Genomic DNA, 17,806 nt, shown 5'->3' with positions numbered 1-17,806 from the left:
TTCCACAACAAGCAGTACCTCGAACACTCAACACCGGTAGTGGGAAGAATAAGAGACTTCATCCGGGAATGGAGGAAGGTCACATCAGACAAATGGATACTAAACACCATACAATACGGATACTGTATAGAGTTAGAAAAACAGCCTCCGAACAGAAATCCAAGAAGCAAGACTCACTCAGTAAAGGAGCCCTCGCTCTTGCAGCTAGAGGCGCAGGAACTGCTCAGCAAGGAGGCAATAGAGGTGGTACCAAAGTAACAAAGGGGTTTACTCAACTTACTGGTACCAAAGGTGAACGAAACACTAAGACCTATCCTATATCTACAGTTCCTGAACAAATTCATAAGAACTCAAAGGTTCAAGATGACTTCCGTACAAGAGTTAATACCACAAATACAACGAGGGGATTTCATGGTTACCATAGATTTAAAGGACGCATACTTACACATCCCCATCAACTACAAACACAAGCGCCTGCTAAGGTTTGTGATCAACCAAAGCCTCTACCAGTTCAAAGTACTGGCATTCGGCCTGAAATCCGCACCAAGGGTGTTTACAAAATGCCTAGCAGCTGTTGTGGCACACGTACGAAGGCAAGGAATACACGTATACCCCTATCTCGACGACTGGCTCGTAAAGGCAAGTTCGTACAGCCTATGCAAACTACACATCCAGCAGGTCATACTAACACTGACAAGACTGGGTTTCTCGATCCATTGGGAGAAATCGTCAACAGAACCAGAACAAATCAAGATATTCTTAGGGGAAGAGATTGACACTATACAGGCCAGTGTTCCCAGCAGGAAGAGAACATTGGCAACAATGAAGGAAACACGTCATTACCGCAGGGGGCAAGTTCTGACAGTGAGGACTGCGAGCAAGCTGATGGGGATGATGGAGTCATGCATCCACCTATTCCCAAATATCCGACTACACATGAGACCATTCCAGGAATGGATCCAGCAGCAATGGTCACAAGCCACAGGGAGTTGGGAAGATCTTGTGGTTGTCACACATGCAGTGAATCAGGAAATAGCGTGCTGGAAAGAGGAAAACCAATCACAGGGTAAGCCATTCACACAACTCCAACGGCGACCATCACAACGGACGCCTCCCAGCTGGGGTGGGGCACACACATGAAGAAGCTCAAGCTGAGGGGTCGATGGTCGCAGCAAGATGCGGTCAGACACATCAACTACCTGGAGCTAAAAACTGTGTACCTAGCCTTAAAAGCCTTTCAGAAAGAGCTGTACGGAAAAGGGTGTTGGTCCAAACAGACAACACAACCACCATGTTCTACATCCACAAACAAGGAGGAACACAATCTGCGGCACTATCAGGGCTAGCACAGGAAACATGGAGATGGGCCATCCCACTAAAACTAGACCTACTAGCAATACATCTTCCGGGGAAGGACAATGTGGAAGCAGATAGACTCAGCAGGCAGACGTCTGCTTCACATGAATGGAAGCTCAACCAGCAGGAAATAGAGAAGCTTGTCAAGAAATGGGGTTCCCCTCAGATAGACCTATTTGCAACACGCCAAAATGCCAACACTTCGCATCCAGACAACCAGACCATCGGTCCCAAGGGAATGCGCTATGGATAAGTTGGTCAAAGACATTTGCATACGCTTTTCCCCGATACCACCGATACACAGGGTACTCAGCAAATGCAGAATCAGCAACATGACGCTAATACTGATAGCACCTCAGTGGGCCAGGCAATCCTGGTTCTCACAGATAATGGAAATGGCACAAGAACCAGCACACAGGTTCCCAAGAAGAAGGGACCTGTTAACAATGCAAAACGGAAGGGTGCTTCACCCAGAACCAGAGGGTCTCCGCCTAACAGTATGGCTCCTGAAGACCCAGAATTTGCGCACCTAAAACTACCAGCAAGTACTATGCCAGTACTCAGGGAGGCAAGGAGGCCTACCACAAGAAAGTGCTACATAGCAAAATGGAAAAGGTTCTCCCAATGGTGCATTGAGGAGAAACTACAACGAAAGGTCACAAGGGAATCAACAGTACTAAGGTACTTAACGCACCTGCTACAAAGCGGATTAAGCTACCCGTCCCTGAGGGTGCACTTGGCTGCGGTAGTGGCCTACACAAGAAGAGAAACCGGGAAAAGTTTCTTCACCTCTCAAGTGGTGAAGAAATTCTTGGAAGGGGCGAAGAGAATAGCACCCCCAAAGAGGACCCCAGCACCAGCATGGAACCTCAATGTAGTGCTAACTCAATTGATGAAGGCACCCTTTGAACCTATTCAAAAGGCTACACTGCACATGCTCACACTAAAGACGGCCTTCTTAGTGGCTATCATGTCACTATGAAGAGTAAGTGAGTTGCAAGCTCTGACACTCCAAGAGCCCTACTTACAAATACACAAGGACAGGATTGTAATGAGGACGGACCCACACTTCATGCCAAAGGTGGTGTCTCGGTTCCATATTAATCAAACAATCCAAATACCAAGTTTTTTCCAAAAACCGACTACAAGAACAGAAAGGGCTCTACACACACTAGACGCCAGAAGGGCTGTAATGCACTATATAGAGAGGACAAAGGAGTGCAGGAAAACAAAACAGTTCTTTGTCTCCTTTGCCAGCAGTTTTCTGGGAAGACCAGTCACAAAGAATAGCATTGCGCGATGAATTGCGCAGACAATCCAGCTCTGCCACAAGCAGGTAGGACAACAGTTACAAGGAGCAGCTCAAGCTCACTCAAGAAGGAAGAAAGGAGCAACAATTGCGTTTCTAGCCAACACACCTCTCCATGACATTTGCCAAGTGGCAACATGGTCTTCAGTGCATACGTTCACTAAGCACTACTGTGTGAATATCCAGATGAACAACGAAGCGCAAGTGGGACAGAAAGTCTTACAACACATATTCAGTAACCAGTGCTCATCTTACACCCAGCCACCACAATAAGGACAAACCGCTACAAAGTCTATTCACAGCATAGTGAATCCAGAAAGATTCACGCTGCAAAATGTATAGTTTCTTACCTGTCAGTGTAGTTTTGCAGCTTGAAGACTTTCTGGGTTCACTAGCGAACCCACCCTCCTCCGCTAGAAAGATGAGACGGGAGGAAAGGGGATTTAAAAGGAGAAAGACTTTAAAGAGTAACAGGGAAAACAGGATTAACACAAGACAAGAAAAAAAGGAATCCGAAGATGGCGACCAAAGGTGGGAGCTTCCGCACGAAGCGCGCCGACATCACGAAGGACACCAAATGGTAGGACGTCGCTGGCCACCTGGGCCACGAAAAAAAAAGAGAAAATACTACGATTTCGGACCCAACCACAAGATGGCGGAATAATGCACAGCATGGTGAATCCAGAAAGTCTTCAAGCTGCAAAACTACACCGACAGGTAAGACACTATACATTACAAAAAAACTGTCCCGATCCCTGGTAATGTGGCTACCCAGACTCTTAAAACACTACTGTGTCAGTCAGCAGTTACTCCCCCTTCAGCTCCCCAAACCATCAGAGGACCCCAACTGGAGGGTACACCGATTTATCCTAGTTGATATGGAACCCTGCGTAGTTCTCAAAGACCCTAAATATTGACAGAACAGCTGGGACAGAAAGCCTTGGATCATTAGGGTAAAGCAAGGTGTCGTCCACATACAGTGAGATCTTCTCTGGCTCCACCATTGTCTTGGGGAAGCTCACAACAAACCCTGGCATCTAACCCAACCTGCCAGCGGCTCCGAGCATAAGGCAAAGAGGTGGGGCGAGAGCAGGCATCCCTACCTTGTCCCTGTTCACAAGGCAGAGGTGGCACAGACCATTCTGTTGAGTCCAGCCACAGATGAAGGCGTCGGAGGTTCATTCTCCTTGCCCGCCGGGGCATGATGGCCATCTGATCAGCGTGCACCAAGTCCGTTATCACACCCCCTGATCCAAGTAGCCAGAATTTTGGCCAAGATTTTGCTTTCGGTATTCTGCAAGGAGATTGGCCTGTAAGAGGGACACTGATGGAATGACTTCACTTCCATGAGTATGAACACAATTATGGCGTGATTAAGATCCGGCGTTAGGAACAGACAACAGCCTGGGGTGAAGAAGTTCTGCAAAGTGTTTATAGATCTCTCATCAATAATTGTGTATCTTAGATTTTTTTTAAATTTATTACACCCGCTGCTCTTATTTCTTCACCAAACTCTCCATAATAGATTATTTTAATGCTTTATGTCCCTGCTGATTTCGGTCCTGTCTCTCATAGGAGTATACCAAACGTTTATTTATCATGACCGCTGTGTCCAGGGTAGGTTAATAGTTAACTTGTCTCACAAGAATTTTATAAAGGACCTGTTAAATAGCATGAGTGGCAAAGATGAATAAAGAACACTGGGTCAGGCTAGGGTTTCAATCTTCACTTTTAATCTTCATAAGTATCGGGCAGCATACTGCTTTGTCTTCATTCTTTGCCGTTCCTCGGTTGAACTGTCTTACAACATATTCTAAACGGAACATTCAATCTCTGACTTCATTACAGCCGACAATACACTAATATCATGCTGCATGACATGGCTACATCTTTCCCTTTTTTCAACTAACTCTGAACTGACATGTGCTTGTTGATCTGTGTGGTATAGTTCTGTGATACCCCTACACATGACGGATCTTGATTTATGGATATTTGAGTCCGTTTTGCTCTTTTTGCAGCTTTCTTCGCAGTAGCCATTAATCTTTCCTCTATTCCATTTGCTTGTGACCATAAAAGTGTTATTTTCCTATGAAACACCCCTATGTATGTTGAATTCATTCACGTTAAATGGCGGTATGTTGCCCTTATCCAATACAAGAAGTACCATAGATGCAGAAATCAAATATATCATTTTGACTATTGGAAAACAGGAATGTTCTTCCATAAAAAAGAAATATTGTCTAAACTCCAACAGACCATAGAAAATTGCTGCCACAGTGGACCACACTACTCTTGGCAGCTCATCCATGTGCAGTTCTGAATTTTTTTTCTTTTGTGATACATTGGCATAGATGGTATGACTGCACCACTTTAACAACCTGTCTAGCCTTGGATACCACACCGTCTCTCGTACAGAGTTTCCCAACTTAGTTAATCCTCTTTGGTTTTCATGTGTGATTTTAATCACGTACCTCATTTGGGAATATTATTTTTGTACCAGACTGGTTTAGGTTATGGTCACTGGAGAGCATATTTTTAAGCAAGCTCTGCTCAAAAGGTAGCAGCTGGTAAAAGTCTACGAGCCCAGAATGAGAGCTGTGCAACAGTCACTAGAGTGATGGTTGCTCTGTTCTTATTCTGGGCTTGCGGACTCTTACTGGCTGTTACCGAACATGGGAGTCCTGCTAACTTTTGAGCAGACCTTTATCAAAAATATACTTACTGGTGTCCTTGTAATGTGAATATCTGCACAATGCGGTTTAGTATCTTTGGACTACAGACTGCCAGCCATGCAAGGCTTCGCGCCTTCACTTCATTATAAGGAATGCTACTCCTGGGTACACCTTCAGACCCAGGACAAAGTACATAACGTCTTACGGTTTCACCCTTGGTGTCACACTAACTAAAGTCATAATTCAACCTTTGATTGCGTATACATACAAGTGGCCACTTATACATCCTAGGGTGTCTTTTATACCCTGCTGTCCTCAAAACTGAAAAAGAGGATGAAATGTCACCGACAATCAACCGCACACAAACTCAGAAATCATAAAGCTCTAATTACGGGCCAATTGATGTCTATAAAATTCAATTGTGTAGTTGTGTGTGCGCACATTGCACCGTCTTCTAAAAATGTCGATCACACCTTTTATGCTGTTTTTTTGGCATAACATACGTTTAAATTGCTGATTTGCATACCTTATATGGCTTGATCATGTAAATATGCGTTAAATGTATGCAGTAATTTCACTGGGAAAACTGTTCACCCTTTCTTTAAATGAGCTTCAGGTGAACCATTGTTTTTTAATACAAGTTTGTGAGTCCATCCAGAAACTACAAACATATCATTAGCCATTATATGATAATTTAGTAACTGCCCACAATATATTCTGGAAACCGGTGTCACACAATTTGTCAGTGGGTGCCAGATTGGATTGCGTCCTTTTTTGCATTATTGAATTATTGCGTGATGCCTGGTTTGCATGGGATTTTATGGCTAAATCTATCTTTAAACGGGGTATGGCACTTCATTTTGTCAGATGATATCCTCACATATATTATATTTATTGATAGCCTACTAAATTCACTTCAGCCATACAGTTTAAATACATTTAATAATACTCTATTATGTCAACAAAAGCTTAAAATGTGTTTCTTTCAATAATCTCCTTGGGTAATTATCGTTGAGATCCAAACTTTTGTACAATCATTAATGAACTTGAACACCTTTTATCTCCATTTACACAGATTTTCAATTTGATTCACAGCTGAGCTTCTGCTTAGAATATTGCAGACTAACTTAGGGAAAATGCACACATTTTATTTAATATCAAATATGAAAACAATTGGTACGTTGAAGCCAAAGTGGCATATTGGTGAAATCCAGACGTGACATTCTTTATGCTGCATCTTCCCAGAAAACAAAAACATTCTGTCCTCCATCCGGCTTCAGGTCTGCGGTCTGGGTGTTGGGCATTTCCCACATTGATGCTTCCCCAATTGATTGTTGTTGTCTCTGAAGGCTATACTTCACGCTGCCTCATGATTAACTAAAAGTACAAAAAACTGTGAACCCATTATTTTTATTCAGAATGGCCTACACTAGCTGTCTGCAGAAGCTCAACCCCCTTTCAATGGGTTCTTCATTTTGTACAAAGCCATTCTCTTAAGACAGCCCTGCCTACCTGAATGACCATTTCCACATCACAGGATCGTCTTGTGACACCAAATGCAATTTTTGTCTTTTACATGAAGATTTACTGTCTAATACCAAGAATTTGGAACCACCTCCCTGAAGAAATTCGACTAATACCCAACTGGTTGCCTTTCTGAAGTGTGCCTAATGGCGCACCTTTTCTGAATAACCCCAACGAAGGACCTAGCATCACCTCTCTTCCACTGTGCCTCCTTTTACCATATTCTCAAAATTATATCCTGATTCTACTGTCTTAGTGTCACCCGTCAAACTGTCTCTTAAGCAGAAATAAATATATATTTTCTTAAATCCACTTGTTGAATCACAAGATTACTGAGCGTGCCATTTCCTTCAAACACAGTCGCACAAATCCCCACTCAGTTCATCCCAAGTGCAAAACCTAACAAGCATTCTATGGAATATTGGTTGAACCCTTTGTTGAAACTGATGTTTGTAAGGTTTTTAACTTGTTTTCTGTCACGTTAACCACGTTTCACCTTAATAGCATTTTTAAAGTTGCCTTTGGACAGAAAATAATTCCAGTTTATGTTCTGAGCTAGGTTGTTGAGAAATGCTGTGTAATCGTTGTGTTTTCTATACGTAAGCAGGTACGCGTTGTCAGAATTTAAAAGTGCAGTGAGTGATTCATACCCTTCCAAACTGCAGGATGCCTGCATAGCTCAGTTTAACGTAGATCCCCACTCATTGCAGTATTGCAGTATTGCAACTATCCACCTGAGAGGGGATCCGTTTTACACAGTGTATTGTGGCTTCTTTTCCAGGTACCAGCAAGAGGAGGAGGAAAGAGGAAACTACGGGGAAGAATGTAAAAAGGTCCCAGCATGAGCTCGACCACAATGGCTTGGTTCCGTTACCTGTTAAAGTCTGCTTCATTTGCAGCAGGTGAGGCATGTTCACTTCTAGTCTAGACCTTTTTCATCAGCCACCTGAACTCCATCACATGGATATATTTGTTTTGCTCTACGTGCCTAACATGTTAAAGCAGCAATAATGTCCGCTAACATAACCTGATTTAGCAATCTCTCACACAGTGGAAGCCCCTCCTGTAAATTCAATACTTGTAAAATGTTCTAGAGCGTTTAAATTTAACAAATTTTACAAAGACAAAATGGCTAAATTAGCATGAGCAGTCTGAGCATCAGGAAATGTTGCCAAACAGCATAACACTTTAACTGCTTTTGGCTCGCCCAGCTGAGTGAGCTTGAACTGGTAAAAGAAAGGTCACATATTTATGTCTGAAATGTCCCTTACACTGAAGTATAACATTCAAATTGCAAGTACAAATAGTTAGCTCTATCATGAATGTTTTGCTCACCATTGAAGTAGTATAAAAATTAGTTTTGACCCAACCGCTTTGTTTGCCATGTATCTCCAAGTCTTCTTTCTAGGTGAACTGATTTTCTTTCCCAGTTACACAAAGTGTTCTCACCTAGAACATTATCTGTTAGTGCCCAAATGTGTGTATAAAAAGGGCTTTTGTGCCAAGTGCCAGTAGGAACACATTCTCTTTCCTTACTTGGGTAATGTTTGCAGTAACTGTGACTGACTGAACATTTAGACATTTAAATGGTTGAACTGCTCGTGGTAGTATGTGGTTGTATGGTTTCTCAGTTGTGTGCTGGAACATCATGTTCGAGGCATATGGGCTGCAGATCACACACTAGTGCATAGATCGCCATTTGATGGTAGGCCCGGATGATTACACTTTGTTTTTGTCCTGGAAGAGTCTTTGTATGGTAGATGACTCCTCCTCTGGAGCATAGTGCGCATGGGCATGAACTCCATCTTCAGATTGTTTTTTTCCGCCATCGGGCTCGGATGTGTATGTCGCTCCCGCTCGGTTTCGTTACAGATCTCTTTTCAATGTGCATTCCCTGATCCCTACCGTCGGTATTGTTTTCGATCAAGACTTCCTTCTACATGCGTCTCGAACAACCTGCACTTTTCGATTTCGGTGCTCGTTGAGGGCCGTCTGGCCCAACTGCGCCATTGGGCCTTCGGCTCATGGAAAGAACACCATTCAAAAAGTGCCCTCGGTGTGGACACAAATTCCCCCACACTGATCTTCATGAGGTGTGCAATCTGTGCTTGTCCCCAGAGCATGAGAGCCGAGATTGCCAGGCCTGTGCTTTGTTCCAGTCCAAAATAGACAATAAGGGACTGTCTAGCTCGGAGAGTCATGGCACAATCGTCTTCACCGGCACCAGACGCCCTCGTACAGGAGACTCCAGTCCAACCGGAGCCCGAAGAAGAGCAACAGCAGGAAGAAGTAATCATTTCCGAAGCAGAGGATTCAGCTTCCAGAGCCGACGAGCAGGCAGAAGATGACGATCCCCTTCCAGCTGGTCAACCGGTCGTAAGTACAGATGACGACCCTATTCCTACCCCAACACCTCGTGAGGCTTTGGTTCCACCGTCGGGCCCAGGTGCACACCGATCACAAACTTCCGATGCCCCGCCTACGGGCCCGGCAACGAAGACTTCCAAAAAGCCTCTAAGCGACTCGGGCTCGAGTAAGCCTTCTCTCAACCCTGATAAACAAAAGGTTCTCAACCCGAAAGTGAAACCGATACAGACTTCGGCACCGAAGAAAACTTCGGTAACCAAAATTGTCAAACAAAAGTCCAGTCCGACACCGAAACAAACTTCGGCACCTAAGACAATCAAACCGAAGCCAAGTCCGGCGCCAAAACAAACTCCGGCACCAAAAACGGTCGAAACTAAGCCAAGCTCGGCACCGAAGCCAACTTCGACATCTAAGCACAATTCGCCACCTAAAACTGTCGATCAGAAACAAACTTTGGAACCAACAACTCCTGATCCAAAAAAATTCTCCCATCCGAAGAAAAAATTCGAGCCGAAAAAAGCTTACGACCACAAGTCTTCAGAACCCAAACCTCAATCTGCTCCTAAGACTGTACCGGACATCGGTAAACCAAGCAAACAGCTCGATTCCAAACAGGACAAATCGGCCCCGAAGAAGGATTCTTCCATAGAAGAACTTTTCCGCCCAGACCCAAAACAAAAGACTCTTCATATCCATCCAAAGACTGGACATATAATCACTGTCCCTTACAAAAAAAAAGCTGGAACCTCCTCCTACACCTTCAGTTCCACTTAACATGCTCAAACTTCTTCAATAAGGGTACCTTCACCAGAACTGCCAGATCCTTATATTTCCCCCACACACTCGCCACTCAGCCCACATAACCCTGATGACGATATTACTGAGGGAATAGTAGATGAGCAACCCTTAGAGGACCCAGACGATATTCCTGGCCCATCAGGTGATCCTTGGGAAGACTACAATGCACCAGATGCTCCTGATCTACCCCAAGATGATGTATACCCCTCTAGGCCATCTACTCCAGATGACACCATAGGGTTTACACAACTCATTCACAGAGCAGCAGCCTTTCATGGGGTCGATCTCCATACTGACCCAGTGGATGGCGACTTTCTTATGGACATACTATTACTCTCTCATAAGACCACAACCATCGTACCAATGCTCAAAGGGGTTACAAAGCACGCCCCAGACGTATTCAAAGATCCCGTCAGAGCTAGGGTAATTAACCCCAGGCTGGAGAAAAAATACAAAGCCACTCCATCTGAACCAGCCCATATTAAGGGCCATCTACCATTAGACTCTTTAGTGGTTTCCAACGCACGGAAAAGACCAAATTCTGAAACTAGGCACGCTCCACCCCCTTATAAAGAATCCAAACTATTAGATGCTTCAGGGAAACGCATGACATCTCAAGCTGCCAATGTCTGGAGAATTGCCAACACCCAAGCTCTGTTGGCAAAATACGATAGGGCTCATTACGATGAGCTTGAAGCCCTTTTACAACATCTACCAGACAAATACAAGACCTGGGCTACTGATATAATACAAGAAGGGAAGGTTAATACTAATACTTCCATCCGTTGCGCTCTAGATGCTGCTGACACAGCCTCAAGAGCAATAAATACTGGCATACTTTTATGCAGGCATGCCTGGCTGTGTATTTCTGGTTTCAAACCAGAAGTACAAACAAGTATTCTTAATCAACCCTTTGACCAACAGCATCTGTTTGGCCCCTCAGTTGATGCCTCATGAAAAAATGAAAAACGACACGGACACTGCAAAATCCATGGGGGCTTTACAAAATCAAACTCCCAGAGAGTCCTTTCGTCGCTCCTCATAGGGGTGCCTCAACAACTTTTCCTACCAACACTGCATCCTCTTCTTACAAAACTCTCACCCAATCCTCGCCCAATAGAGGTTTTGCAGCATGAATCATTCTGGATTCACTATGCTGTGCATTATTCCGCAGTCTAGTGGTTGGGTTCGGAATCGTAGTGTTTTTTAATTTTTTTGTTTTTTCTGTGGCCCAGGTGGGCGTCGACGTCCCACCATTTGGTGTCTTCCCATGACGTTGGCGTGCTTACTCCGGAAGCTCCCACCTTTGGGCGCCATCTTCAGATTCTTTTTTCCGCCGTTGGGTCTGGATCGTCACCGAGGAGTTCCTGAGTTTTTGAAAAAAAAAGAGAAGAAATCAAGCAGAAACCCACCGAAAAGTTGGAGTTTTGATCTCACAACCAGGAACACAGAGCCGGGACGACGAAGAAGGAGAGGAAGATAAAGAACTTCGACGTTCAACGGAGAATGCACACACAGGGGGCTCCCTGATCGCAGGAATGGACAAAACCCCATTCAAATTTTGCCGTAACTGCCACCACAAATACGCGCAAAAGGACCAGCACCCGGTCTGCAACCTCTGCCTGCTAATCGACCACGAAAGCGAGGATTGCAACGCCTGCTCGTCATTCACCCCCAAGACCCTCAGAGTGAGGGAAAGACAGAGGAGAGCGAACTACGCCATGCAAGGCCAAGGAGAACCTCCGTCGCTCCGGGACTTGGGCCTCTCCAGCGGGGAAGAGGACAACATCTCCGAGGGACCAGAGGACTACATGGTCGTAGAAACCGATAAGAAGTCGACAAAGGAGGTAAGAGACACGTTGACCCCCCCTAAATCCCTGACAGACACTTGAAAAACAGAGCTAAAGTCCTTGAAAAGAGCACTGGCGTCGAAGCAATCAACAGCCACAGCTTCGTCCACAGACAAACAGCCCAGCGGATCCTTCGAAAAGGACTCCCAGCCAGCGAAAGCTCAAGAGAAGGCTAGGTCGCCAAAGCACGCCCCCGAAGGAAAAAAAGCCGAAGGAAAAAGAGCCGAAGGCGACTTAGACGTCAACATCGACGACATCGAAGAGAAGCGCCGAAACCTCGACGCCGAACAGGCGGCCGAAATGGAGAGGAAGAAGAGAAGGCCCGAGGCCGAAATGGAGAGTATCCTCCAGAGGAAGAGTGTTTTCGAAGAACAGATGAGCACATACACCATCCCTTCGAAGCCCCCGACGATTGTCGAAGTAGAAGTCGAAGAGGAGTTCGCCGCCGACCTGCCAAACTCCAGAACCAGCAGAGCAGCAGGACGAAGAGGGCCTGTATTACGAGGGAGAAGGCGAGGAAGATCAACAAACAAACTTGGAATCAACTTCCTCGACGGCGCAGGACCTGGATTGACAGGACCTCAACGCCGAAAGCCCAGAAGAAGCCATAGAGTCATATCCGTCGAGGCCTTCGCCGCCAGACGACATTGGCATCTACAACATGGTCATCAAGAATGCTGCAGCAACATATGGGGTCAAATTAGAGGAAGAAAAACCAAAAGCCTGCTTCCTCTTAGAAACTCTGCTCCCCACTCAAACTAGGAGCCAATTCCTACCCATGCTTCCAAGTGTACTGGAAAATATAAACATTCCTCGAAGGATCCAGCATCTATACAGGGATACGCACCAGCTGACTCCATTATAACGGCGACAGCCAGAAAGAGGGCTAACATTCCCACAAACTCAGGGCCACCTCCAGACAAGGAGAGTAAGAGGATAGACCTTACAGGGAGGAAAATAGAGAGGAATGCAGCAATAAACGGGCGCATTGCGAAATCCAATGCCATAATAAACAGACATGCGTACCAACACTGGGAAGAGGTCGGACTGCTGCTCAAACATCTCCCAGAGCAATACCAGTAGAGGGCAACACACCTGGTGGAGGAAGGCACGAACATGGCCAACACCTGCCTAAAATCGGCCCTGGATGCGGCAGACACATCCAGCAGGCTCATGATGATTGGAGTGACAGAGAGGAGGCATGCCTGGCTAAGGATTTCAGGTTTCAAACCGGAGGTCCAGAACAATATTCTGAACACAGCCTACAATGGGGAACAACTGTTCAGCACACCAGTGGTCGAGAAGCTGACACAACTCAAAAAGGAGAATGAAACTGCGAGGTCCATGGGAGCACTGCAGTTCAGAGGGATGAGAAGGGGCACCTCCTCAAGGAGACTGAACGGCAGAGGAGGAAACAAGCCGGGAACGTTGCACCAGATTTTCCAGCAAAGTTATCAGGGTGACAACCAGGCACAGCAAGGTCAGCAGCAGCAAAAATGGCAGTACCAACCTAGGGGCTAGTCGTTTCGGGGGCAACCGAACGGACGTGGACAAACGAGAAGAGGGGGCAGCAGCAATCCACCTCAGTGCCCACCCACACAACATCTTTATGGGGGCGGCACAACAAAAGACTCAGAAAACGGTTAGAAACACACAACAGTGAACATGTAACACCGGTAGGAGGCAGACTAAGACACTTATTCCAGGAGTGGAAGAAAATAACAGACAAATGGATACTGAACATCATACAGTTTCCGATACTGTATAGAACTGGGAAAAAAAGCCACCAAACAGGAGGCCAACTAACAAAACGCGCACAGCAAAAGAGCTTGCGCTCCTCCTGCAGGAAGCACAAGAACTCCTCCACAAGGAGGCAATAGATACAGTGCCGTTCAAGGAAAGAAACAAGGGAATGTACTCCAACTACTTCCTCGTGCTAAAAGTGGACGAAACGTGAAGATCGATCCTGGAGCTACTGTTCCTAAACCAATATATAAAAACTAAAAAATTCAAAATGACGTCCCTACCAGAAGTTATACCACAAATAAGGGACGGGATTTTATGTCCACTATAGATCTCAAGGATGCCTACCTACACATTCCCATGAACCGAAAACACAAACATCTACTGCTTGAAAATTGGACATATTATTGGACAAACAAAGCTTGAAATAAACTGAGAAGAATCTGATCAAGACTGGCATCTGGACTTCACTTTTGTTAGGACTTTCTTGCCTGTGCTCGGATTACCTATTATTGTACTTTGTTATGGTGGGTCTTCCATATTTACAACGTGAGGTGGTCGTTGTAAGGTAACCTGAAGCAGTGGCATTTGATGGAGATATTGTGAATGTGACTTTTTCACCTCTCGGCGCGGAAACTTTTCCCTACCACCGTTCAACCTTTGTTACAATACAATTCTGCCACAAGCAGGCAGGCCAAGAACTACAAGGAGCGGCACAAGCCCACTCTACCAGAAAAAAGGGAGCCACAATAGCCTTCCTGGCAAACACACCCATCCAAGACATTTGCCTGACAGCAGCATGGGCCTCAGTGCACACGTTCACTAAGCACTACTGCGTAGATATACAGATGAACAAGAAAGCACAAGTAGGGCAAAAAGTGCTTCAACATATATTCAACAACCAACGCTCATCTTCCACACAGCCACCACAAACTTAGCAAACCGCTACAAAGTCTATGCACAGCATAATGAATCCAGAAAGGTTCACGCTGCAAAACAAATAGTTTCTTACCTGTCGGTGTAGTTTTGTAGCTTGAAGACTTTCTGGATTCTCTAGCGAACCCACCCACCTCCGCCAGAAAGTTGAGACAGGAGGAAGGGGATAAAAAAAAAATGGAAAAAGTCTTTTATAAAGAAGAGGATGAACAAAAATAGCACAAGACAAGAAATAAAAGAATCCGAAGATGACGCCCAATGGTGGGAGCTTCCGAAGGAAGCACGCAGACATTACGGGAGGACACCAAATGGTGGGACGTCGACGCCCACCTGGTCCACGAAAAAAAAAGAGAAAAAACACTACGATTCCGGACTCAACCACTAGACCGCGGAATAATGCACAGCGTAGTGAATCCAGAAAGTCTTCAAGCTGCAAAACTACACCGACAGGTAAGAAACTATTCATTTTTACAGAGGAGGATACAGAGGCAACAATACTAAAGGCAGAGGTAACAACACCCATGCTGCCTCCAAACAGTGACTTCCCTCCCTTCCCCCCCAGGACCATTCCACTCCTGTCGGGGGAAGATTACAACAGTTCCTACATGTCTGGAACTCCATCACAACAGACAGGTGGGTGAGACAAATAATTCACTCAGGTTATTGCCTGGAGCTCACTTCCACTCCTCCAACAATACCACCCAAACAGCGTCCCATGTCACAAGAGCATCTCGCACTCCTAAAGCAGGAGGTTGTTGCTCTACTACACAAACAAGCAATAGAACCAGTTCCACTACACCAGCAAAACACAGGGGTTTACTCGCTGTATTTCCTTATTCTCAAAAAAGACTGCGCCCTCAGACTATACTGGACCTCAGACCCCTGAACCTTTACATACAGTCAGACCACTTCCACATGGTCACATTACAGCAGGTCCTTCATCTGCTAAAACAAGGTGACTTCCTTGCTACCCTAGATCTTAAGGACGCCTACTTTCACATTCACCAAGCTCACAGGAAGTACCTTTGGTTTGTGGTGGACGGTCATCATTACCAATTCAAAGTCCCTCCCTTCGGGGTCACTACAGCACCCGGAGTCTTCACAAAATGTCTCACGGTAGTAGCAGCACACTTGAGAAGGGAAAACATCCATGTTTTTCCATATCTGGACGACTGGTTAATAGAAGCCAAGTCATACCAGCAATGCGTCCAGCACACACACAAGACCATTCACCTCTTACACAAACTCGGATTCACTATAAACAAAACAAAGTCGCACCTCCAACCATCCCGGTCTCAACATTATCTAGGTACCACAATAGACACCTCCAAAGGACTTGCATCTCCCATTTAATAAGAATACAGGCCATGCAAGCTCTTATACAAAAACTTCAACTGCAACACTCACTAACAGCTCGAGTGTTCATGCAACTAATTAGAATGATGGCCTCTTGCATTTTCGTAGTATTGCACGCAAGACTCCAGATGCGTCCCCTACAAGAGTGCTTAGCAAGCCAATGGAACCAGGCTCAAGGTCAACTAACAGATCTGGTGGTGGTGGACAGCCGGACACATCGCTCTCTGCAGTGGTGGAACACCAGAAACTTTTCCAAAGGACGGCCATTCCTCGAGCCAGTTCCACAGGTGGTGCTAACCACAGACTCATCCCTCATCGGCTGGGGAGCTCATCTGTCAGAGCACACAGTTCAAGGCAGATGGACACCGCAACAAAAGCTACTCCACATAAACCATCTGTAGTTGCTAGCCATTTTTCTAGCACTAAAATCCTTTCGAAATTACCTATCAGGCAAGACTGTCTTAGTCCACACAGACAATATGACAGCCATGTATTACATCCAAAAACAAGGAAGAACACACTCCTTACAGCTCTCCCGGCTAGCGCAGAGCATATGGAGGTGGGCCATTTCTCAAAAAATCTACCTACTAGCAGAGCATCTACCAAGAGTTCAAAATCAGATTGCGGATCTGTTGAGTCAACAGATTCATGAGTGGGAACTTCATCCGCAAGTTCTTCAACCTTTCTTTCAAGTATAGGGACAGCCACAAATAGATCTGTTCGCCACACACCTAAACTCCAAATGCCCAAGCTTCGCCGCCAGGTACCCACACCCATTGTCCAAAGGCAATGCGATATGGATGAGTTGGTCAGGCAAATTTGCATACGCTTTTCCGCCTCTCCCACTCATTCCGTTAGTGGTGCGCAAGCTGCAGCAACACTCCCTCACATTGATCCTAATTGCACCAACATGGGCAAGGCAACCGTGGTACACCACACTACTGGAACTTTCAGTGGTACCACATCAAAAACTGCAACTCTCACCACATCTGTTAGCACAGAACCATGGAGAGATCATGCATCCGGACCCCATGCAACTCAACCTAGCAATTTGGCTCCTGAGGTCTTAGAATTTGGATATCTCAACCTCCCACCTGATTGCATGAACGTTATCAAAGAAGCTAGACGTCCTACCACTAGAGATTGCTACACAGCTAAATGGAAAGGATTAGTTATCTATTGCACCAATAACATCAACCCACTAGATGTTTCCATCCAAAACATCATATGCTATTTGCTTCATCTCCACAAATGCACTTTAGCATACTCCTCAATCAGGTTACATCTTGCTGCCATAGCTGCCTACCTCCAAAACAGACAGCATCTATCATTGTTCAAAGTTCCTGCCATTAAAGCCTTCATGGAAGGGCTCAAAAGAATAATTCCTCCCAGGGTACCACCCTCCCCTGTATGGAACCTCAACATTGTTCTCACCAGGCTCATGGGCCCTCCATTTGAGCCTTTGCACAAGTGTGAATTACAATTCCTTTCATGGAAAGTTGACTTTCTAATTTCTATTACATCACTCAGAAGGGTGAGTGAGATTCAGGTACTAACAATTCAAGAACCATTCTTGCAACTACATCACAACAAGGTGGTTCTAAGGACAAATCCCAAATTCCTTCCAAAAGTCATTTCACCATTCAATCAGTCTGAGTTGCCGGTATTCTTCTCCCAACCTCAAACAGTAGCTGAGAGAGCTCTCCATACAGTAGATGTTAAACGAGCTCTCCGCTTTTATATTGATAGGACAAAGCCATTCCGTAAAACAAAATAGCTTTTTGTCTCCTTTTCTCCCCCGCACAAAGGTAACCCCATTTCAAAAACTGGGATTGCAAGGTGGATCGTTAAATGCATTCAAATTTGCTATCTAAAAGCTAAACGCACTCTATCCA

General features: G+C 45.3%; 1 protein-coding gene across 2 annotated transcripts in view; it reads left to right on the top strand.

Moving 5' to 3' along the window:
* PHF12 (PHD finger protein 12) overlaps positions 1-17,806 on the top strand; it is a 418,108-nt gene that overhangs the window by 239,313 nt on the left and 160,989 nt on the right. For both annotated transcript variants that reach the window (XM_085649156.1, XM_085649157.1), the window contains exon 5: positions 7,643-7,763. In XM_085649156.1, the coding sequence (XP_085505282.1) occupies positions 7,643-7,763 (121 nt within the window). The remainder of the gene's footprint in view (positions 1-7,642; positions 7,764-17,806) is intronic.

This window comes from Triturus cristatus, chromosome 3_2 (genome assembly GCF_964204655.1).
Source record: "Triturus cristatus chromosome 3_2, aTriCri1.1, whole genome shotgun sequence".
Classification (NCBI taxonomy): Eukaryota; Metazoa; Chordata; class Amphibia; order Caudata; family Salamandridae; genus Triturus; species Triturus cristatus.
Note: the sequence above shows the minus strand (reverse complement) of the source record. Positions and strands in the feature narration are given on the sequence as shown.